The following is a 25,320-nucleotide window of genomic DNA, read 5'->3' on the forward strand; positions in this document are numbered from 1 at the left end:
AGAAGGTATTTTGTGAAGGGATTATGAAAAAATAAATTATTTCAAAATTTTGATATCAATAGTAATATTTGATATTTTCATATTACGAGTGACATAATAATTTATATCTATAATTTAACATAAAAAATGAATATTTTATATAAGCTTATGCATTCAAACTACTTAAAATAAAATTAATTTAAACCAAAAGTTATAAGCAACTTTCTTACCAACTTCTACAACTTATTTGTAAAAGTGAAAATATTAAGTTGTCTTTCCCAAATATTTTATTTTCGACGTTCGACCACTTTTCACTTTTGTTTTCAATCATTTTTAACTTTTATTATTATTTTAACTTATATTTTTTTCTACAATATATATTTTCATCATAAAAGTAAAAGTTACTTCAAACAATTAAGTTTGAACAATTGGAACCCTTTAGATGGGGTGATTTTGGTGAAGGTCAAATCCATCTGTTTACTCTCTTCAAAGTTCAACGTTCAAACTTCAAACTCTATTAAAAAGAGTTGAAACTTCATAGTAGAGTCCAATCCTAATATTGACTTTCCACTCTCACTATTCTACGTGATAAAATATTTTTCATTTTTATTTAAATTTAAATAAACATCCGATTGTTTATCTTTATTCAAAAGAATCACCAGAATTTTTTAATATCTTAATTTGATATCTAATAATACTATAAAAATACTTTCTTTTTTTTTTATTTAAATTTGGATATATATCGTTGATTACTTTTATCCGAGAGATTAACTCGTTTTTAGTTAGTAAAATAATATAATTTATTTTTATATTTAATATACTATTGTGTTTTTATACTTAATAATTACTTTAAATCTAAATTTTAGATTATTTGCAGATTATATTTTTATATTTAAATTTTAAATAAAATTTTTCATAATTTTATTTATTTATCAGGTGTGATGGTTTTACAATTTATATCAATCTCATTCAGAAAAAAAAAAAAAAAAAAAGATGAACTGAGTTTGGTTGATATGAATTTTTTTATTTTTCTGAGAATGTAATTGCATATGAATAAAAGTGCAACGGCACTAATTTTTGACGTTTTTTACCACAAAAAATGTAATGATTATAGTTATCGTGATTTTTTTATTAAGAGTGGTGAAATATCTTTGAGATATATATCGAAAAGGCAAAATATTTTTTTAGTTCCATAAAATTAAGGCCGACTCTGTTTTTAGTACCATAACTTTAGTAGGTGTCATTTTTAGTCTCATAAAATACAAAATTATATTATTTTAGTCCCAAAAAGTCATGTGCGTCGCACATGGTTGTTAACTGACGTTAAGTTCCACTAACTTCCGTTAACTGTTCCTTTGGGAGAAAAAAATGCACGTGAGGCAGTAAAAATGTGAAGAAAATAGGCTGACAATCAAATTTCTTCCCCAATTTATTCTCTTTCTTTGTTTCTCCTTACAAAACACCCACGCTTTAGCACCCGGTGCAACGGCTCCTGGTGCAATTGATAAAAACTAAAATAGAAGCAAAAAATAACACCATTGTTCAAAATAATAAAAATCACCAATAAAACATCACAATGAACCTTTTGGAGAAAAACATCAGCACCTCATACAACAAAAAAAACGAAGAAAGTGAGAAGGGAAGGGGACCATTGTTGAAAACAACAAAAACCCCAAACAAAATATCACAACGAACCTTTTGGGAAACAACATCAGCAACTCATACAACAAAAAGAGCAAGAAAGTGAAAAGAAACTTACCATAATTTGGGACACTCATAGACACCAGCCAAGCGGGTAAAAAAAGATGCGTTAACGCCATTCTTTCAAGCTACCTCCAAAACGAACCTTAGGTAAGCAGGATTTAGTTAGTATGCAAGAGAAATAAAAAATTTACGGTTGAATTGTTCAATTTTTCCCTAGGGTTTTTTCGATTTTGAAAGGGGGAACGAGTGGGAGGATATTTGATTTGTTTTGCCCCTTTTTTCAAAGTTTCAAGTAAAAATGAGGACCCCTCACGTACTCAAGCAAATGTTAACACCCATGATGGCCATGTGCATGGCACATGCCACTAGTTGTTATCTTGGGACTTAAAAAGTATGATTTTGTGTCTTATTGGACTGAAAACGACACCTGCCAATGTTATGATTCCAAAACAGACTCGGCCTAGTCTTATGGGACTAGAAAAGCATTTTTCCCTTATCGAAAAATTCTCAAAATAATTATCCGTCTTAGGAAAAAATATTTCATGAAATGAGATGAAATGAGAAAAATTGGACAAGGAAGCAAAATATATCATTGCTCCAGGTGCATAGTAGGCCGGGTCGGCTCAGGATCGGCACGGACCAGCCCAAAAAAATTCGGCCCAAGACTAGCCCACTACTATTCATGACCGTTCCTGGACCTTTAAATGGTCCCCAATTGGGTCCATTTATAAACCAGGCCCAAACCTGTGAACTGGCCCGATTGAGGCCCTAATCAGGTTTGAATGTGCCTATTCTTTTTACTTTTTTATGAATAACTTAAATTTATAGTAGTATTTTTAAATAAAATAAATAATAAATTAAATCACACAAAAATATCATAACTGGAAAAAATAATAATTAAGATATATAATGAACTTAGATGATAATAAATTCAAAAAGGATTCATAATAAACTTTGAAAAAATAAATAAAAAATATTAATAAATTGAAGTACTAAAAAATTTAGAAATAGAACAATAATGATAATAATTTTTAGAGTTCCAAAAGTATAAAAAAAAAGCTACTAAAATAGTTAGTTTGGGAGAATAACATGAAATTTATATGTCATGCATTATTATTATAAAAAAAATTGGTCTGGCATACCTAGCTCAGCCCAGTGAGGACCAACCTGTTCCCAAGCAGGTTTGGGCCAACCCAGCCTATTTTTCATTGGTTCAATTACGATCTTAGGCTGGACTAGCCCAGCTCTGTCCACTGTGCATCTTGAATCATTGCGAACACTATTTTCGTGAATTAGACTTTATTGGACCTGCTTTTGTAATTGGGAATTACATTCTCTTCCCTAAAATTTGGTATAATTACAGTTAGACCTCCTATAGTTTGGGAAATTACATCTAACACTCATGAAATTTGCTTTCAGCTAACAAATAAATCTCTCCATTAGTGAAAATTCACTGAATTTACTAATATTAATAAAAAAAAATGAATGAAAATTGATATTTAATCTCGATTGACTTATTACTGACTTATTGCAAGTCAAATAATTTTTTTCTAAATAAACTACTCTTATAATAGTCAAGATATATCTCCTCACATGCATTAACGCGTGAAGACGTTTGAGGGTAAATTTGATCGTAAAAAATTTATCTAACCTGCAATAAATTAGTGATAAGTTAATCGAACGTAAATATAGATTTTTTCTGATTTTTTTGTTAATATCAACAAATTCAGTTAATTTGACTAATTGATGGACTTATTTGTTAGACGAAAGCAAACTTCACGGACACTAAAGGTAATTTTTTAAATCATACAAAATTTACATATAATTACACCAAACTTCAACGGAAGATAATATATTTATCCCTTTATAATTTTGAACATTTAACAAAAATATGCCCGTACCCCCACGGCCCAGTTACCTATTGGATCCATAAAGCAAAACTCTAAAAGCTCTTGGGTAAATGGATCATAGGCCCTCCATTGTACTCTCTACATTTGGAAAATTATAACCTATATCAGGTCTGGTCGAATTTAATTAATCACACAGCAACTGTAATACAATTATTATGTGATTAATCTTTTTTATTAAATTATAAATCAATCATATGATAAGTGTAATTCTACTCTATAATTAATTTAGGTCTAAATAAATCTAATTTGAGCTAAAATTTCTCATACTTGTTCTTGTAATATTATTTTTTATTATTGTTATTATATATATACACATACATATTTGCTTTCTTATAGATTGAGATGCTCTCCGAAACTTATCCAACTACGACAGGACTGCCGGGATATATCGACTAAGCTTCTGAAAGCTTTGCTAGTATTTGGCCACTGGAATTAGCAAAGCTTGCTACTTTTGTTATACTTTGGACACGTTTAGGAATGACAATGAATTCGGATTAAATCTGAACCCACTCTCCATTTGTGATGATTTTCAAGCCATAATAGAGTTTCATATTTTAAATTTTATAATCAAGCTTAATAGGTCCAATCGGCTCGTCAGATCAGGGTTCAGGGTGAGTCAGGTTTTTCGAGTCTAGAAAAATTTTGAGGGATTGGGTCTTGGGTTTTGGCAACTCCTCGAATCCGATTCGTTGCCATAACTAGATACATTATAAATGATAATTGTCTTTGATTTTGACAATTAGACTAAATTTTTAATTAAAAATATAATATATTTTATATCATATAAACAGACACACACCACATATATAAAATACGGTCATCAACTTTTAAAGGAAAGTTATGTAGCCATAAATATGGATGTTTCTGTTCAACCTTCCCCATAAGTATGAACATAGGTTTTCAATTGTTTGGTGAGTTATTTAAGGCATGCACATGAAAGAATGCTAATATTTTCAAGTACACCAAGTGAGCCCGATAATTTTAATTTAAATTGAATTTGATTATATTTGAATCAATTTTGTATAATTTTTTTATTTAAATTAAATTTGATCGAATCAATTTATACTAAATTACTAATATATATATATATATATATATATATAAAAGCGCTTCCATAGTCATAAATAAATAGAGTAAATGAAACCCTTCGGAATCCTATTTTCCTGCCTCTTTCGGTTCCCATTTTATTTCATTTGAACCAAACAAATTCTAAAATGAAATGGTTGATTACACTTCGAATCCCATATCAAAATGCGAAATGATATTTTTCCTCATTTTTTTTTTTTTGAAATTACACTTACACTTTATTTGAAAATTTATTGTTTACATCCAGCTCTTTTTTATTAGAATTTGATTAAAAAATATCGATATAAGTAAAAAAAATATATAAAATTTTATTTTATTCCTCATTTAATATTATTATATATATTGATACTTATAATAGAAAAAATATAATAAATACTGGTATAAAATTGAAATTAAACTGAGAGCATGGCATCATAGATTCATAATCATATCAAAGGTGGGGTATTGGTAAAACCTCAACGCCCTCATTAAAGCCCTCACTCTACTGCTACCACTCCAACCACCACTGTACGTCCCCTGCAACTCTAACTCTCTCTCTCTCTCTCTCTCTCTCTCTCTCTCTCTCTCTCTCTCTCTCCTGTTTCTCTCACACACCACACCTAGCTGATCTTGTTTTTCAACCACTACACTACTCTACCCAGCGTGCTGGTACAAGGGAAATAAATCCAATCCTTCACTGATGGGTCTCACGTAAATCAATTCGACCGACCGCACTGGTTATCTGTGATACCCTGCGTCTAGGTATTTGTTGGTGTCGGAAAACTCCAAATTCAAATAGAGGAAAGAACGAGAAATGGTGGGACCGGAGCGGCCATTGTTCGTGTTGTTTGGATCATCAATAGTGCAGCTGAGCTTCAGCAATGGCGGATGGGGTGCTATCCTCTCCGATGTCTATGCCCGTAAAGTACGTTCTATTTCCCTTTCTTTTTGCTTTTTCCCCTCTTTTCCCTCGCATCGGAAAAACTATTGTCTTGTTATTTTTGGAACAGAGGAAATTGCATTTTCTGATACGGGGGCTTGCAAATTCCATCTCATGTTCTTTTTAGTTGGCTGAGATTGGGTCCATGTAAAAGTGTTTGAATATTGCACAGTACATGTCGTGGTTAACTTTTTGACGAAAAAGGCCACGCGAGGAGCAGGCCGGACGTTAAATTTGGAGTGTCGGGTGGTAAAAGAATTCGAAAAAATTGCATTTTTAGTATCATATTAGAGGATTCTTTGGATGATTGATAGCGTAATAATACCATATAATTAAGGTCACTTGTATAGTAGATACCTTCTTTAATATTTTACCAGAATAGACTGTCACTAATTAATTACCCAATAATGATGGATTTGGGTAGAAATAGAAACTTCTGAACAATTAAGAAAAAAAATGATGGACTTATTAACTTTTGTATAATTTTTTAATCCATTTGAATTTGTGTTCAACTTTAATTTGATTATTTTCTATGGGTCAAATTCAAACAAATTTTACGTATTTCATATATTAATTGAGCTCAACAAATTTTAGTTTCAAGTATTCTTTTTCATTTTTCTAAACTATAACGTTATGTTCAAATCAATTTATCATAAACTTAATTTGGAGTTGTCATTATGAAAATAAAAAAGCAAGACTCTGGAAATTTTGTCCAAACATAAATATGAAAAAAAAATATTTACAACATTTAAGAATTTTTGGATGTAAAGTAAATTAGTCGATTGATTTAGCAAAAGTGTATAAATTAATAATCTTAAATTAATGAATAAATATGCATCTCGTGGTATTAAGTTTTGCCCATACATCAACACACAAGTATTTAGGTCCAAATCCCACCCATACCCAAATATTTATTTTTTATTTAACTTACTCTCTGTTTTTTTTCTTAGACCATAATATTTTAAAAGTTAAATTAAAAAATTCCTTTTTGCTTAAATTCCAGTAATTTTTATCTTTAAAACCACCACTTCCTACCCAGTTTATTATAATGCTAATATAGTTATTGAATAATGAACTAAAATAGTTTGTTATGAGTCATTTTTATCATTTAAATATTTTTTTAATATTGTAATTTATTTTATCACAGAACTATATTGGGCTAGTATAAATTGATATAAGATTAAATTACATTAAAAGGGTTCATTTATCAATTTGACAATAACGCTAAAATTCAGGTAACAAAATAATTTTTGTGTTAAAATGAAAATATATTTGGATTAGTTGACGAGATTGTGTTTGATGTTAGTGGCGTCAAATCAATATATTTTTTTTATTAGATGAAAATGAGATTGTGATTGACTTTAATTTTTAAACGTTTAAAATGTGCAATATGCTGTAAGAAAATACACTTGTTCAATTCTTGTTATGACGGACATGAATAATTCAAATTGGTTCTTTGTTTTTCTACTCAAACAGTTCTTTTACAGGCAAGTGGCCAAAAAAATTTCTACTTTTAAGTGACGGGTTGAATAGTATTAGAATATAACATAATCTAATAAAGAATATATTAATAGATGTTACATACATCCCAAGAATAATGTTGATTGATACTAATATGGCAATGTTTGAGGTTGGAAAAGTTTTATGATACCAAATTATAAATAATCTACATAACAAAATCATTAAAATTATACAAATTTGCATGTACTATTGCAAATAAAGTGCTATTATCCATGTCCATGTTTTTATGCAACTCTAGAGCTCTTTGGTTTTCATGAACCACATAAGGTGTCACATTTGATTACCTCAAAAGACTCAAATGCCCAGTAAATGATGCAAAGCTTTACAAATCTGCATAATAGCTTTCTTTCATATATGGAAGGATTTTAGCTAATGGAAAATGCTAACTCCAGTGTACATAGCTTTTCCTTGACCGGTGTATGATGTTTTTGGGCGAGACATCAGAACATGAAGCTTTATTTTTGTCTGATACTCTGAAGTATGTCGAGTATGAGCTTCTCTTTTACAACCATGGATAAAAAGGTGTTCTTCACATTGAAAGGGCTTTAGGAACAAAATATGTTTGGTCTTTATCTCCTCTGCATGATTCTGGAATGTGGTATAGTTCTGACATGAAGTAAAGTAAGTCATAGTTCTTCCAATTGCATTAAAGTCCGGCTTATTCCAGTCAACCTCAAGATAATGATTTGGATGTTTCAAGTGAAAACTATCTTAATTATGTGAAATGTTGTGTTGTCCGGCTACATATGGATCGCCCATGGCGCCTGAAATGGATGGAAATTCCCAACAAAAGGAACCGTCGACTGTTAAACTTCTGTTTCCTCCTTATGCACTATGGGATATACCCATTTGTTGCATTCTGAAAATATTTTGTTTTGATCCAGATTTCATGGAGATATAATACCTACAAGGGCAATCATTGGATGCACATGATTGTGGCATTGGTTTGACAATATCTTTTCTACTTTCCTGCTCTTTGGTCAAGGATGTTTCTCCTTTTCTGATACTTGCAGTTGTCCTCTTTCTGTTCAGCTCCATTTGGTCTTTGGCCATAAAACTATTATGTGAGGAAAGAGGTATCTATATACTAATTGAATAATATCCCCATAGTGGACACAAGCTTTCAGTTTGCTTATTTTCCAGATGAGAATCACAAGATAGTATTTTTCTGGGGCATCACCAGTCTTCTCATTTTTCCCGTTGTAACTCAACTTTTGTTTAGTTGTCTATTATTTGATAATGATCTTCTAAGTTCTTCCATTGTAGGCTGATATAATTACACGAGGTTATTATGGCTGGAACTCAAGGCGAGCTGTCCAAATTCTTGATCAAGTTTTTCCAAAGGTACATGAAATTAGCTACTGAAGAAACTACCTCAAGTACCTGTGATATCAGAAAAGTAATATCGCACGATGTATAGATTTTGCTCAAATTGTTTACTTTTCTTCCATATATATATGATAGGAAAAGTGTTAATAACTTTTCAGAACTTACAGAAACAGTCAACGTCTTGCAATATCAAGTTTTGACTTGATCTTTGATTGATATGCACCTGGCTCCGGATATTCAGAGCACAAGATCTCCATTAGCACTTAAGCTTGTAATTAACAAGTTCTCGTATGCATTATCCTTCCCAAGCCATGACCTCTTTAGAAAGTGGAGGACCGGTTCATTTAAAAGTTAGATAAAGAGATCAGATCAGATATCTCAATGACGTTTCTCTCTAGTTGTAGACTGATGATTTTGCTGTTGCAGGACACTGCTATTCAGCCTTCTTTGGTGATTGTGTATTTTGGTGGCAATGATTCCATGGGAGCTCACTCATCTGGACTAGGTCCTCATGTACCTCTTCCGGAATATATTGAAAACATGAAAAAAATCGCAATCCATCTTAAGGTAACTTCTCAAGTTTTAAATAGCCCAGAAGCATTCCATGATCTAATTCAAAAAATGATGCAAGTCAGGGGATTCCATTAATTGCTTTAACAATGACATGATATGTTTGTTATAGTAGCATAACTCATTTGGAGTAATTTTATTCAGTGGCTTCATGTTAATGCTATATTTTTGCTTTAAACTTGGTGTAACATATTGCATTTTCAAACAATACTCTTGGTTGTAACAATGAGTCTCTTGCTTTTCAAGTCATTTTGTCAATTTCATGTGCAACAAACTATTGACATAAGTTTGGTTCATGAAAAAGGTGGCGCCCATGATCTTAAAAATTTCGATGAGTAATTTTGGACTCAATTTCTGTGTGACCTATCTATCTTCCTGAAAAGTTATTATCTATTGTAATCTTGCTTTCTTTCTCAATGACATTCATGTTCATTATAAAAGAACTGCTCTGGTAAGGTTTGTCATTGATCTTCTTTCTTATGCTTAACAAGACTATTCCTCTTGTTGAATCTTTTTCTGTTTCCTAAGTATAAGTTCATTTACTTTTCAGAATCTATCGGACAACATTCGCATAATATTTCTCAGTTGCCCTCCTGTTAACGAGGCTAAACTTCGTGAAAACACTAGGTATGACTACAAATTCGTAGGTGGCATTTCCTCAACTAGCTGCATATGAAAATGACATACTGTACCTGTGGTTTTCGTTCCGTTGATACTCAGTATGCTGCTTTTTGTTGTTTCTTTCCCCTACCAGTTCGTATTTCAGTGAGCTAGTCCGCACAAATGAGTTGTGCCGGATATATTCAGAAGCTTGTATAGAATTGTGCCGAGAAATGGATCTGAAGGTAATCGATCTTTGGACTGCAATCCAGAAACGAGAAGATTGGTCGAATGCTTGCTTTACGTGAGTACAATTCAAGCCTCACTTCTGCCTTTGTACCTCGCTTATTTCTCAGTCACTGTTTTCACTTGTGTTCTAATTCCCTCCCAGCGATGGGGTTCACTTGTCAGCTGAGGGCAGTAAGGTAGTTGTGGAGGAAATACTGAAGGTGCTCAAGCAAGCAGAGTGGGAACCTAGTCTACACTGGAAATCCATGCCAACTGAATTCTCCGAGGACTCCCCTTATGATCTCGTCGCTGCTGATGGGAAAACAACCATAAATCCCTCGGAATGGACGTTCCACAGAGAAATAAAATGGGACTAGGTGAGCAATTCTGCTCTCTCAACTGCTACCATTTCATATTAGAAACTTTGTTCCAGAGTCAGTAAACGCATCAAGCAAGAACATGCGAGTGTAGGTATAGAACTGGATATATCGATCGGCTCATTTGCTTGGCTTTTAAATTTGAACGTAAGATTGATGTACGAACAACAATATATCGTAACGATGGCTCTGATGAAAGCAATTTATGATAACTCAAGATCAAACTTGCATAAGACGTTATCTGTGGAATCGTTCACCAAGTGACAAGTGTGATAGACTAATCTGTAATAATGTATGAGATAAATTGTGATATGTTTATTTACTTTTTGTATATACAAGTTTTGATTTACTTGGAATTTGTTTATCTTTCAATCTAATAATAAAAGTAAAAGCAATCGCAAACAATCTGATTACATACCTAATTTGTGGTTGTATGTTGTCTGTCCTGACAAAAGATTGTCATCATTCTAAGTGAAAGGTACTAGAAAACCATGAGACTGAACAAATCTCACATGTGGATGTGGGTGCTACATCTTTGAACTATTAGAGCTGTCATCAAATGTTGTTGCACTTAGGAAATATAACATCATCTTTGTACAATTCATCAAAACACTTAGGATCCCTCGTCAATGCCACACATTTTATGGAACAATTTTGGTCTTAAAAAAAACATAAATTAAGGATTAAGAAATACTTATACATATATATATATATATATATATATATACATAAGTATTGAAGCATATTCAACGAGGTCGTAATTCAGATTTTTATTATATTTATTTTATTAAAAGATAAAAATAAAATTACTAATTGATCAAAATTGGTACTTTAGATATGTAACATAAAATTATTGATATAATTCATTAGTCAATGGGACATGTAGTTATTTGTGGATTAAATAAGTAAAGTAAGGATATTTCAGGTAATTCATATTTTGCCAACGTTCTAAAGTAATTCCTTTAAGGCTTTTAACCTTTACAGATAGTATAAATTAGTAATTAATCGGAGTATACTCAATGTGTGTGTATAATTTTTATTTAATTAGATCAATGTAAAGAAGATAAGATGAGGAAATGATCAAAATTGATTAAATAAATTAATTTTAAGTGTGTAGAAATAGGAATTATTGATGGAACTAATTAATTAAAAATATATTTTTTGGAAGAATTAAGGACATTTTACCCGGCAATTCGTATTTTGTCCATCAAAATATTTATTCCAAGATTTTGAGTAATAAATATAAGGGATAATTACACTCTCCTTTCTCAAAATTTTATGTAATTACATGTAAACTCCATATGATTTGAAAAATTACAGATAACACTTCTGAAATTTGTTTCCATATAATACATTAGTCCCTCCGTTTGTCATTTGGTGTTTTCATCTCAATTTCTTCCTCCACAATGTGGAGTCGTGCTCAACACTCCTATTTTGATTTTCAGCTCCTTCAAGCCCTGTTGCATCCTTTGCAGCAACTGTGCAAGACCTCCGTTCGACAATGGATTCTTGTCATGCATCCACAATGACTGTCATTTCTAAACTACACCATCAAATTAATTTGTGTTGATAGGGGTCATTTGCTTCATTTTTTTAAAATAAAGTGATAATTTACTATTTTATTTTTTATAAGAAAATTTTTGCTTATTTTTCATATTACATAAAAATAAATTACATTTTTCCGAAAGGAAAAGTATACATTACCATCCCACATTTGAAGTGGGGATAGAAATTAAACAGCCACCTTATCAAACTTCATAGTGTTATTACTTTGAAATATTTAAAAGTCGTATTATTTAAAAAATAAAATCTTGCATCGGTAGGGCCTGCGGGATAATATTATGCTAAAGATGAAAAATCTAACTCTCGTCTTCGATGTCTTTTAATGCGCAATTACGTCGTATTTTTATCATTAACAACAAAAGTAACTATTTAAGTTCATATTTTTTGAATTACTAAAACCCCACAAATAATATCAAATAAAAACACACAAATTATACCAAAAATCGACTCCATTCACACTTCATCCTTAATACATGAATAATATATGTGTATTAAATATTTAATTTAAAGTTAAGAATATATTTATTGAGTTGATGAATACAACAAGTAGAGAAAATAATAATTTTATTTCATATGTGTACGAATAATATAATGAATTTAATACAACCGTTGACTAATTCTTTAAACTAAAACCACACCTAATAATCGTGTCTGCACGTGCTTGAAACACGTGGGTAGGCTGGCTGGCGTGATGAACCCCCACCCACCAAATCAACGACATGTGAAATGAAAATCCATCATAAATGCTAAAGGAAAAGTCAAGTGTTAACTGCTCCAAAAGATAAAGTGGTCGGAATAAAGACCAAAGGAGGAGGAAAGAATCCTTCCTACATTAAGTTTTGTCGAATTAAATCAAACACAAATAAATATGATATATTTTTTATGTAATTGATCATTTTTTTAATTTATATAATAAATATATTACATGTATTATATGATTAATTTAAATTTAATCGGATCGGATGCAATTGTAATTAATTATCATAATTAAAAATAAACAATTATAGCAAAAAATTATAGACTATGGTCACACAAGGACATTGGCTGTAGCTTTTGCTAGCGTGATTAAAAAATTTATCGTAGTTAAGATTCATGACAAAAACATTTGTTGTGACTCATAGTCATGATAAAAATATATAGTTTTCATGGTGGATGATTTAAATTTTTGCGTCGGTCATTGTTTAACCATGATTAAAATAATAATTATTTATCACAGTTTTAGTTCATAGCCAATAATAAATTTTCTTCTAGTGTCACTTTTTGCTACCAGAAAATATAATATTATTGACAAAATATTAATTGATGAATATAAATATATATGTGTGTCATTAATTGCTTTTAGGGACCAATTTTTGTAGTGTCTTGTGGTATGTGCTTGACTCTTATTTTTCTTGTTTAAAGACGCATTGATTATTTGATGTAACATCACAATGAGTGTCGTCAATGGAAATTTTATTGAAAAATCTGAAAATGAATAGTGCAAAAGGAGAAAATAAATCTTGGTGAACTGATAAAAATGACCTTGTAGATGAAGAATTACAATTATATTATTTTTTTATAAACTAAATAGGTAATTATTTTTATAATTTTTAAAAAAATTGCAGCTTACCCTGTCTGAAGTGTTTATATATTTTCATTTTCTAAAAAAAATTAAAAAGTACAGTAAGAACAAAGTTGATAATTTTATACCCGAATCAAGAATTAGCATAATTTCATCAAATATCAGAAAGTATTTGTAATTTTTTAAACAATAAGAGGATGTTTGTAATTATGCCAAATTTTAGACGAGATTGTTATTCATCCTATAATATAATATACGTTAGTCAATATATTTCTAAAAATCAATAATTAGAAAACTAATACGAAAAATTCATACAATTACAGTAAACATGGACATAATCTAATGAAACTAAAATTCATAGAAATCTCAAACTGCATCGTTAAATTAGACACAAAGCAACAATTGTCAGGTGTGTTTGCAAACATTTAAAATAAATATTTATCAGTTTAATGAAAATAATTTTAAAAGATATTTTTTATTTAAGTTTTTGCTTTTTAATTACTTAAATTGAGCTGATTCAAAAAAAAAATTATAAACAACTCTGTCAACTTCTACAACTTATTTATAAAATATTAAATAGAAATAATTACACGGCTCGTCCTTAAAGTTTGAAATAATTATATGTAGACCCATTGAATTTTGAGAAATTACGTTTAATACCCCTAATGTTTGTTTACGACTAAAAAATAGATCCTTATGTTAGTAAAAGTTTGTCGAATTAGCCAATATTAGCAAATAGTTGAATGAATTGTGCTAATATGGATTTCATTTGATTAGGGTAAATATGTATTTTTATTTGTTAATATCGTAAATTCCATGAATTTTTACCAATATATGGATTTATTTGTTAGATGAGAACAAACGTTATGGGTACCACTGCAAGAAAAATAATAAATAGCTACAAAAATAATTGAGCTAAAATCAGCGTCGAGATAATTAGCAAGTAAAATTTTCGTTGCTAGTTTATATTATTTAATATATCTTTTAAATCCTAAATCCGTAGCAAGTTATTTTATTCTTGCTAAATTCATTAGCGAGTAATTTTCTTGTATTAGATAATATAGAGTAGCAACGAGAGTTTTACTTGTTAATTATCTCGACGCTAAACTTTTTCATTGCTATTGAACAAATTTCTTGTAGTGTACTAGATATAATTTTTCAATTTATAAAAAATTTACGTGTAATACCACAAAATTTCAGGGGAGGGCGGTGTTATCGTTACAAATATTTAGCTATTTTTCTAAATAATTCAATAGAAAATTCTTATCAAAATTAGATCTGATTGAATTAAACCAATCACTTTTTTTAAATTATACGATATTCATATGATAAATATATTGTACTTATATAATTGATTCATTGATGAGTATTCTAACAGCGGTAAAAAATGAATTCGTATGGAGGAGGGGGGGAGTGGTTGGGGGGGTGGGTCTGGGAATGAAGCTGTCGGCACGCTGTTCCACAACGTGGTCAGCTGGCGTCCGCGTGACAATCCCGCCACCTCCCGTAACAATTTATTATTGACTAATGCCACTGCTTCAAAAACTATACTCAAGCACCTCTCTCTCTCTCTGTTAATATTTCACGCTGTTAGTCATTTTACGATATTAGATCAATTATAAGACATTATGGTCGTTATTCATGGCATTGGTACAATTCTCTCTAACGAGTTTCTGGAGTGTTGTTCCTATTTTATCAGTTCGTTCACCAACAAAAAAAAAAAAGAAAAAGAAAAATTTGCTTCTTTTTCCAAAATATAGGAGATAATTTGCTGTTTTATTTTTTATATGAATTTTTTTGCTCGTTTCTTATATAACAGGGGGTAAATTGATTTTTTTTTATATTTTTAATGCAATCAATAAAGAAATTAAAATTATCAATTTAAGTATAAATAAAATTCACAACAATTTAAAATAATTTTAGGTTACTTAACATAAATTAGAATATGATTTTTTTTGAGAAAATGCAATAAAGTTAGTGCGATAAAATTATTAACCATCACATGGATGAAAATTCTAAATGATTAAAGGAGTGAAAGAGAAATTACCCTCGACATAATATTACTTTTCAAGTCCGCTTTTTATAAAGAGAATTTTTGTATTGGTTGTTTAGTCAAATAATGAATAGTGAACATCCTTTAGAAAATAATATATCGAGTATTCATAATAGTATTGGGAGTTTTAAAATATGGTAAAATGTAAATATTTATTATATTGATTGCATGTAAAAGATTATTTTTTTACTCTGGAAAGGAATATGTAGCACTAGAAGCAGTATTTCGTATGAGAATAAGCAATTACATAGAGTCAAATAACAAGATGATGAAATTATTTATCACTCTCGTTTCTAATACAAATATAATTATTGTGTAAATCTATTGTTTTTTTTTTTTCTCATATTAAATAATGATGTAATTCTAATGTAAATTGGGGATGAACACGTATCGAGTATGTTTCATCTAATTTCTCGAATTTAAATTTGATGATGAATTTTGATTTTATGGATCCAACCAATTTAGGACTAGTCTAGGGGCTTGTCCAAACTATTCCCAATTTAAAATAATTGTATTTAAAACATAATTATATTTTATTAAATACTTATAAATAACAATCTTACTTTTTTTAATTAAAAATAAGATTTAACCGAATTCGTCGAGTTGTATCAATCAAGTCCAAAGTCGTAGCAAGCTAGAGTCGAACTTGAGGGGAGACAAGATGGATTTCGAGTCCCAAAAGCAGGTCGAGTCACAACGAAATACACGTCCGAGTATAATTCGATATTAATTTTGTGTCTGATCTACATTATTTGTTAAGAATCAACTCTCTCAAGTTACAAATTCTGATTATTAGAATGTTAATTAATTAAAATACCCTTCGGTATATTTATTTCTTGAACAATATAACTATATCTAAAATCAAATTCTCCCATTTATTATTTTCAATGTATACATACTTAAAATTAATGTATTTCATCGATTTTAAATTACACAAACAAATTAAGTATGCTCCTATCACTAGTTAAAATTAAATAAGACGAGTCTTGAGTCTACTCCTAACTTATCCGATTTTCTTTCTAGATAAATTACGATATAATGAATTTCAATCATCGACAATCAATATATGTCAATTATTAATATTAAATATGTATAATTAACCAACGACTACTACTATAATAAATTAATAATTATTATTAAAATAGATCAATATTGATATATTGATGAAAATCAAAATTAAGCCGAAGCAATTTAGCAGTCCTAAGGGATATATAGTTTGTAAATTGGAGAAATAGGTGGGCACTTGACCCCATGATTAGAGAAAGAAATAGAATCCAATAATTGTAAAAGCACAAACCCTAACCCATCAATCACACTCATCAATTATCACAATATACTATTTATTTATTTCAATGGCAACCACTTGGAAGCCACCTTCAGTCCTCGTCTTTTTCTTCTCCTCCTCCATTTTCATTCCTCTTTCCCTTTTCTCCTTTTCACACCACAAACCCTTTTGAGGGATTTTCTCCTCTTTTCTTCACTCGTCTCTATCTGGTTTCTGATTGCGTTTCAGATTTTTGGAAGGTAATTTCTTGTGGCGCTGCATCGAGAGATGTTTATTATCTGCAAGTGTGTCGTTTTGTTTCGTATGTGGAATCAAGCGCCGACCGCATCTGGATTTGGACTCGATCTGGATTTTCTTTTGTTTGCCGGGTTTTTTGCTTCGTCTTGATTTGCCTTTCACCGGAAAATCTTAATTTCTTGATTTCCTGGAGATTTTGGGTTTCTTGATTCACTGGAGATTTTTAGTTTCTTTGTTTTTTTTTTTTTGGAAAATAATAGTAAGTATCTTTTCTTTCTTATTTGAAGTATTTTTTTCTATTTTCTTTTCTCTAATCGGAAAAAAAGAAGTGAAAGAAAGAGAATTGTTCGCGTTGAACTGGTATTTTATTTTATTTTGATTAGAGTTTTGATTGTGGGGGTATTTATTTCTCTAGACCGGGAGGAGTTATAGTTGTCGGTCTATTTTTTAATTCTGTTTATAGTTTGAAAAGTTTGTTACTCTAAACCTAGTAAAATTTATGACCTTTAAGCTTTAGTAAATTAAATAGTTATGGGAAGCGGTTTTGGAATCGGGTTTAGGAATTGAGAGTATGAAGCAACTATACATTCAGATGATTATACCCTAATGCTATTCTTTATTTTTAGGTAAATATTTTTATGTATTGAGCTGTTTTTGATTGATTTTTGCTGTTGCTTGCAGGGGTATTAGATTTTTGACTCATGCCAATTCCAGGAAATGCTGAGGTTATTTCATCTGATCTTAGATTAATCTTAGTGCTTATTATTTTGGTTTTGAAATTTTATTGATTGAATTTGCTGTTATTTGCAGCCTGGTGGAGTTTCCGGGCAGCACCAGGTGCAACAACATCAGTCTATTAGTTTTTCCGGTGCTATTCCGATTAAGAAGAGAAGATTTCCGATCATCCGGCCAGCATCTCCTTCCCCAGAAGAAAAGGCTTCCAAATCCGAGGATAACAATTCAAAGAACACACAAGACTCTAATATCCGAGATGAAGGGCTACCCTTGAGTGAGCATACAGCCTCTCCTGATAGTTCTGATGCGAGCAAGACTCCTGCTTCAATAGTTAAGAAAGAAGAAGTTACTCCGACAAATTTAGAATTGGGTCAAGCTAACGTGGAAACTTTTGCATCTAAGCCTCGGGAGGCAAAACCCAGTGCTAGTTTAGGTCCTGTAGGTGATTTGAGGAATACAACTGATATCTTGTCGTGTGAGAAATCTGCAGTACCAGAAGTTCCAGAAAGCCACATGGGTTGCCAAAAAACAAATGTGAAGCAGGAAACTGCTAGTGAGCAAATTGAAGGTGCCCGTACAAGTTCGATGAATGTTGAATTGTCGTTGGGACCAAAAGACCCACCTGATGTTTCGAAAAATCAATCTGGAGCTATTTGCCATAAGTCTGAGAAATCAGATCCTTCCTTGTTGAGTTTGGCGTTGACCGGACAGAAGCTTGTGCTGCATGACAAGAAGGATAGTACTTTTGACAGTGTCAGTGGTCGAGTATCCGCTAATCGATCAAACTGGGATTTGAACACAACTATGGATGCATGGGAGGGTTCTACCAACAGTGATGCATTTGCTCAGAGGCTTGTTGATATTGGTGGGTTCAGCAGGACCAATAAATGTCACGATTCGACTTCGTCTTTGACTACAGCTGGTATAGTAGGTCTCAGTTTAAATAAAGGAAAATGTGTTCTGTATGATCATAGATCCAATTCTTCTAGTGCGGCTATACAACCGAGCCAGCAGTGCAAGACTAGTGATCCCCTTGATCAGCAGGCCGCGACTGATGACTCTCTTGGTCTTGGGCTTGCTCTGTCATATAGGAACTCGGATACTAGCAGGGAGCATTCTGCTTTATCAGATCAAGTAGTCTCAATCAATGTTAGTCCAAAGGTAAGTTTGCAACATGTACAGCTATCAGCTAAGAATGTGAATAGGCCTGTGAAATCCGAACCTGTTGATGATAATTCAAAACGAGACTGTAGCATAGGTAGTTGTAGTAGCAGCAATATAGGGTTAGCAAGGTTTATTTCTATCAAAAGGGAACTTGTCAGTAACCACAGCCGGGAAACTGTTCTGTCTTCATCTATTGGCCCTGAGAAATTAGTCGACCATATATCAATAAAATCTGAAGAGGGTAACCAGGACTCCTGCAAATCTAAAGATGCTATGCTGCCTAAATCTGTTGCAAGGGTTATGCAGCAGCAAGAGAGTTGTGCATCATCTGCTCTCCCAGTGCCTTTGATGCCTCAGAACTCATGTCCTTCAAGGTTGCCAACTTGTTCAGAGTTGACTACAGCTGGCAATTTCTCAAATCAATCTGAACATTCTTTTCACAGTAAAGAATTACATGACCAGAGCGATATAGCTGATGAGCATATGGCTGCTGTGGTTTCTAGACCCTTCAGTCAGGATGACAAACAATTAAAGCCATGCAAGGTAGGGAATCCAAATGTTGAAGATTCTGAAAAGTGCAAACAGGATCTGGTTAATGAGCATAATCTTGAGGTAGAAGAATACAGTGAGGTAACTGCAAATGATGAAGAAAAGAGAAACATGTCAGCGGAAATGCATGAGAAAGATTCTATTGGATCTGATTGTGAATCGCAGGGAAATCATGCTGCTGATGCTTCAACTGATATTGGAGAAAACATCTGTGAGGAGGATGAAGAATATGAGGATGGTGAGGTCCGAGAGCCACTGCAACATTCAGCTGAAGAAGATCCAATTGTTGAGGGAAAGAAGAGTGAGGATTTAGAACTTGCTGGTTGTGATTCTAGTAATACGCAGCCTTTTGTTCTTTCAGGTGACCAGAACCTCCCTGTATGTGATCTTGAAGGAAAAGAAGTTGTAAAGGAAAATTTTGATGAAACATATAGTGACTCAATTAAAGATTGTGGCAGTATTAGTTATGAGCCTAACAGTGAAGATAACTCTTTGCAAAAGCTATCAGACAAAGTGTTAGAAGTAGGAGTTGATAAGAAGAGATCCGTCAGTGTGACTCCAGAGAAACCACTTGATATTTCAGGAAGAAAAGATGTTACAGAGGGTCCTGAAAAAGAAGTCTCTGGTTGTGGACCAACTACTGGAAGCCATGGGACAGATATTGAACTAGGTGATGAGGTGACTGATAAAAATGTCAAAGAAATCTGCTCAGGAGAGAATGATTCAACTTTGTCCAAGGTGGAAGCATCTTTAAATGATCATGATGCTGCTAAAGATTCCAACAATACAGGCAATAAGAGCCGTATCATAAATTTATCTCGTGCGTCTGTTGTGGCAAATCCTTGTAAGTCAAGGTCTATATCGAACAGGTTGTTGACATCACGAAGTGGGAAAGAGAGATACCCTGATATTGATGAAGAGATACAACCACGAGGGAATAGGTGAATATCTTGTGATGCTGCTATAGTTATTCTTGTTGTCTCTCTCTCCATACACACACAGGCGTTCGCATATATATATCTTTCTTTCCATCTTTATTTTTTCTTTGAAGGGTGTTGGGGGTATGAATTAATGCTTTCATTTCCAAAAGTGTTTATATTTTTCTTTGTGTCTTATTTGACAGAGATGAAATATATACTGGTGGTTCTAACAAATTTGCAAAAGATAGGATCCATGATCATTCATTGAGGAACTCAAGGCCGAATTTCATGCTTGGAAAGGGGAGGATATCTGGCCGGTTTGGCTCGTTACGTAGTGAATGGGATTCCGATCATCACTTTGCATCTGAAACTTATAATGGTCCATCTGATTATAGGGTTGTCAGGCGTAAACATGGGTCTTCCATTTCTGATGTTGAACTTGAATGCAATGACTATGGTGTTGCACAAGATGGTCCTCCTTTGGGTAGTAATAGAAGGAAGGCAATGAATGATGAATTTCCTTCATTACGACGGACATCTTTAAGGAGGGTCTCACCTGGAGAGAGAGATAGTCCTGTAACAAGGGGTATGCATATGCTTCGCAGAATTCCTAGAAATATGAGCCCAAGTCGTTGCACTGTCGAGGATGGTCCTGACTTGATAGGACCTCGGCACGGGGATAAGTATCTGCGACATATATCTGATGATGTCATTGATCCTGTTTACAGTCGTTCCCAAACTTTATATGATGAACTTGATGGTCAACTTATCCGAGGGAACAGGAATTTCTCTACCCTCCACAGAAAGGGTTATCCTCGAATTCGTTCCAAATCTCCTGTTAGATCCCGAACACGGTCACCTGGTCCATGGTCATCTCCTCGGAGGAGATCTCCGAATGGGCTGGCAGAGTTATCTCAGCATAGGTCTCCAGCTTTGTATAGGATGGGAAGGATGAGATCTCCTGAACGTTCTTGTTTCCGTGAAGAAATGGTCGCTAGAAGGCGTGGATCTCCTTCCTATGTTGCACGGCATCCTAATGACTTAAGGGATGTGGATTCTGGACGAGAGCATGTCCTCCATCCTAGGTCTGCCAATTCTAATAGGAGAACCTCACCTTCACGAGTTTTTCCAAGAAGCGCCAGGAGAGGGGATGCATTAGATTCTCGGGAGGTTGGAGATAGTGATGAGTATATCAATGGGCCTTCACATTCCAATAAGTTCCATGAGCTTCGTGGTGATGGAAGCATTGATGAGAGAAGAAAGTTCATTGAGAGAAGGGGACCTCTTCGTCCATTTCGACCTACTTATAACAGTGAGAATGACAATTTCCGCTTTCATCTGAATGATGGCCCCAGGCCTTACAGATTCTGTTCTGACGCAGATACAGAGTTCATCGAGAGAAATAATATGCGAGAGAGGGAGTTTGACGGACGCATAAAGCACCAACCCTTGGTCGTATCGAGGCGAATAAGAAATATAGAAGAGCAGCAAGATGGGGACTACAGACATGTGGAACGGGTCTGGCATGATGACGGGTTCGCTGATGCCAGAATGAAAAGAAGAAGATTCTAAAATCTGGATACAGCAGCGCCCAACATTATGTAAAAACTAAGTACGCCTCAAGGTTGCTGAAGCGTTGATTGAAAATCATGCTTTTGTGGCCTTCCGAAAAGGCGATTCTCTCTGGAGTCCCAAAGAAAAACAGAAGGCGACTTAAAATCAGATGCTTGAGCAATCAGTTTGAAGGGCTTGAGTGATTTTCTTGAATGAAAAATTATTTGCTGCTTTGATGTGCTTATTGGGTCTCCTGAAAGGCAAAATGGTTACTTGAGTGACAAATTGTTTCCTGCTTTGACGTGGTTGATGGGTTTTCTTGAAAAGATAGGGAAATGCAGAAGGTTATGAGTATGCAGGGAGGAGTTGTTTTCGGGCAATCTGTAAAAACAGCCTGAAGCAAAGTGATATGTTTGATGTATGTTGTCTTGGTCCATCTCTGCGTGTCTTGGACATATCCTGAACGCCCAAACGACGCCGTGCTCTAGGTATATATTCTGATAAATAATTCAATTAACTTTGGTGCATGTCCTAGGACCACTTTTGAAATGAAAGCCCATTTAAAACCTGCACTTTTGAATGGGAAACCTCAAAAAATGGGAACGCGTCTTTGAGAAGCCGCCAATTCTGTGGTTGGCGAATCATGAAATAAATAAAAGGGTAAATTATACGTCCACCTCTGCGGTGGAAAATCAAGTTTAATATTTATGAAGTTTGCTTTTATCTAACTTCATCTATTAATGAAAATTTACTGAATTTAATTGAATTATTACTAATTTATTTTAGATTAAATAACTTTTTTTTTTTTGATTAAATTAATGTTATACTTCTTTACACAAGGTGATATATTCTCGTTATTATATAGATAGTTTAGTCAGAATAAGTTTAGTTGACCTGCAATAAGCTGTTAATAAGCTATTGAGGGTAAATATAAATTTTCATTCAATTTTTTTATTAATATCGATAAATTTAATGAATTTTAACTAATAGAATGATCTATCGTTAAATGAGTGTAAATATTAAAGATATTAAATATAATTTCTCAAATCACATGAGTCTATGTTTAATTATACTAAAATCTCAAGGGAGAGCAATGTGATTGTCCCTTGTAATTATAATTTACCTTCTATTCAAAAGCAAAGTCTACATGAACACTCCTTGAAAAGTATTACAAGAACACTTATCAAGGAGTATTAGTAGTAATATTATAAAAGATAGGGGATTCCTGTGTATTTTTATCTAATTTTAAGGGGTGTAATTGTAATTTAATTCTAAATAAACTTAGATACTTTTAAATACTAGAAAATAAATGTGTTGTTTTATAGAAAAATATAATTTCTTATGGGAAAATTCTAATTAAAAACAAAATTATTGCTGCATCTTTTACTTGATGGTGTTGAAGTTACTTAATTTGATTTCATAAATATTTTTATTGCATTTTGCATTATAATCTTTTTAAGTTTGGATTTATTTGATTATTCCTTTAGGAGTTTTACCACTAAATATTAAAGATAGAGAATAGGTGCATCACCTATTCTTTTCAAACTTGTTTTTTGTTTTAATGTTGTTTAGATTGTTTCTTGCTTTTATAATGTGATATAAATAAACATCAATTAAAAATTCAAATGAAATGGTGAAAATTGAAATAGCAAAACAGCCACCCACTCAACAAATATTGTTATATTCTCTTGATGACATGCTTGTGAAACAAATCAATATAAATTTCCTAAAAAAATTAATATTCATATGACAACGGAAATTAATTCTTATTATTCATCAATCTTCATCCACAAAAGTAAACGAGGCCCCACAAAATTTGTATTTTCTAAAACTCTGTAAAAAAACACTTCTTCTGTTAGTAGTTAACGGAAAGTGCATATAATATTAATGATTTAAATTATTATTTAATTAAAAATATTTAGATACATATATAAAACTTATATAATATTAATAATTTAAATTATTATTTAGTTAAAAGTATATACATAAATTACATTTAAATTTGAATAATTTTTATAATTATTAAAACTAATATTTAAAACTTTCCTTTTAATTATATTTAAAAATATCAATGAATTATTTTTAATTTAATTAATGTCATTTTTTAGCTATTTTAAAATTTAAATTTATAATTAAGAAAAAATAAAAAAATGAGGCGAGTTGCCCAAATTCGGGGCTATGACGTCGCTGTCGCTGTCGCCCCCTTCTGTGGGAGGCGGCAATGGGGATGGGTGGTGGGGATGCGGGCTGGGGAGGCTGTTGAGTGGGCAGAGGGGGTAGGGATGGGTTAATTTTGTTTAATTTATTTTTTAAATAATAATTTTTTTGTATAAATATATTTAACTCTTAATTTTTTTTTATAAATTTAAGATTCAACAGTTAAAATTAATTGATTAGATTTGACTGCTCTGCTATAATCAATATAGTTCCAATGATTATTAAAATAAATAATAATATATATTAAATAAGGGTATAACGGTTATTTTATAAAAGAATTAACGGCGTTAGTTATATTTAACGGAGAAGCGCGATTGAGCTACATTTAAGAAAAAGAGAGAGAGAGAGAGTTTTTGCCTATTTTTAAAATAAAGGAAGGATGTTTAGCCGATGTATTAAAATATAGCAGGATTTGAACCATTTTACTTAAAACCATTCTGAATAGATTGATCATCTTTGTATATTCACCTCACCTCACTAGTTTGTTCCCATTCCGTCCTCACTACTCTGATAATATTATTATTTGCGCTAATATTATTTATTTAAAATTTTATTTTATTCTTAAATTAATAAAATATATATTAAAAAAGAAAAAAAAACAAACTAAAGAGAGAAAGAAATTGCGGCATCCAATCCAAGACATGTCGGACACGCTACTATAAAATGAAACCCAATTAGGGATTCATTGACATTAGGAAAAAATTCATGTTGACTTTTACTAATTGTTGACTGTACTTAATTAGACGTGGATTGTCAACCACATTTATATTAGCAAAAGTCAACATAAATTTTCCTAATCTTTAATAAAATTAAATGATTGTAACAAGACAAAAAGTTTCATGTGGACTTAAAAAAGATAAGCTCACATTTTAAATTGTAGGATTTAATTGCTAAATTAAATTCTGTCATGACTATAAAATTGCTACCCCTCACAATTTTCTTAATAACTTACCCAAATTTTGTTTTATTTATTTATTTTTTTTGAAAAATATTTTATATATATAGATATCTTGAATGTGATTTATAGAAAAAAAAGTTGCAATTTCAGTCCCTAATGATAGGGAAATGACAATTTTAATTATGCTGAAGTTCAATTCAACAATTAATTAAGCCTTACAATTTAAGATAATTGGCCCATTGAGGATAAAATCCATTGTAGTAACGTGAGGGTCACGTGCCAAATTTCGATTAGATTTAGTTTTTTTTTAAAATTTTGTCTTTAATGTATCAATCTTTTAATTATAGGGTGAATTGCCAAG

General features: G+C 31.9%; 2 protein-coding genes across 4 annotated transcripts; both read left to right on the forward strand.

Annotated features, from left to right (window-relative positions):
- Positions 1 to 5,080: 5,080 nt before the first annotated feature.
- LOC105160882 (GDSL esterase/lipase WDL1) lies at positions 5,081 to 11,802 on the forward strand. 2 transcript variants are annotated; one of them, XM_011078386.3, is made up of 7 exons: positions 5,081 to 5,186; positions 5,321 to 5,583; positions 8,386 to 8,463; positions 8,875 to 9,015; positions 9,569 to 9,645; positions 9,773 to 9,922; positions 10,010 to 10,456. In XM_011078386.3, exons 2-7 carry the CDS (start codon positions 5,473 to 5,475, stop codon positions 10,221 to 10,223), a joined length of 771 nt encoding a protein of 256 aa, XP_011076688.1. In that variant the 5' UTR covers positions 5,081 to 5,186; positions 5,321 to 5,472; the 3' UTR covers positions 10,224 to 10,456. The 2 variants fall into 2 exon arrangements, with proteins under 2 accessions (XP_011076688.1, XP_088736273.1); XM_088880147.1 differs by lacking the exon at positions 5,081 to 5,186 and adding an exon at positions 11,669 to 11,802 and having other exon boundaries at positions 5,193 to 5,583; positions 10,010 to 10,223.
- A 4,944-nt stretch (positions 11,803 to 16,746) lies between these two features.
- Positions 16,747 to 22,416, forward strand: LOC105160884 (uncharacterized). Of its 2 annotated transcripts, none has more exons than XM_011078387.3 (4): positions 16,747 to 16,924; positions 17,604 to 17,647; positions 17,733 to 20,311; positions 20,494 to 22,416. In XM_011078387.3, exons 2-4 carry the CDS (start codon positions 17,624 to 17,626, stop codon positions 21,860 to 21,862), a joined length of 3,972 nt encoding a protein of 1,323 aa, XP_011076689.2. In that variant the 5' UTR covers positions 16,747 to 16,924; positions 17,604 to 17,623; the 3' UTR covers positions 21,863 to 22,416. The 2 variants fall into 2 exon arrangements, with proteins under 2 accessions (XP_011076689.2, XP_088735626.1); XM_088879500.1 differs by lacking the exon at positions 16,747 to 16,924 and adding an exon at positions 16,940 to 17,181.
- The last annotated feature ends 2,904 nt before the right edge of the window (positions 22,417 to 25,320 follow it).

This window comes from Sesamum indicum, linkage group LG4, assembly GCF_026168435.1.
Source record: "Sesamum indicum cultivar Baizhima isolate 11 linkage group LG4, ASM2616843v1, whole genome shotgun sequence".
Lineage (NCBI taxonomy): Eukaryota > Viridiplantae > Streptophyta > Magnoliopsida > Lamiales > Pedaliaceae > Sesamum > Sesamum indicum.

Bases quoted from the DNA above. Each gene is read 5' to 3' on its own strand.
- LOC105160882 (XM_011078386.3), top strand. From the start codon at position 5,473: ATGGTGGGACCGGAGCGGCCATTGTTCGTGTTGTTTGGATCATCAATA. The intron at 5,584-8,385 runs GTACGTTCTATT...CTTCCATTGTAG, and splicing joins CCGATGTCTATGCCCGTAAA to GCTGATATAATTACACGAGG. The intron at 9,016-9,568 runs GTAACTTCTCAA...TTTACTTTTCAG, and splicing joins AAATCGCAATCCATCTTAAG to AATCTATCGGACAACATTCG.
- LOC105160884 (XM_011078387.3), top strand. From the start codon at position 17,624: ATGCCAATTCCAGGAAATGCTGAG. The intron at 17,648-17,732 runs GTTATTTCATCT...TGTTATTTGCAG, and splicing joins CAATTCCAGGAAATGCTGAG to CCTGGTGGAGTTTCCGGGCA. The intron at 20,312-20,493 runs GTGAATATCTTG...CTTATTTGACAG, and splicing joins ATACAACCACGAGGGAATAG to AGATGAAATATATACTGGTG.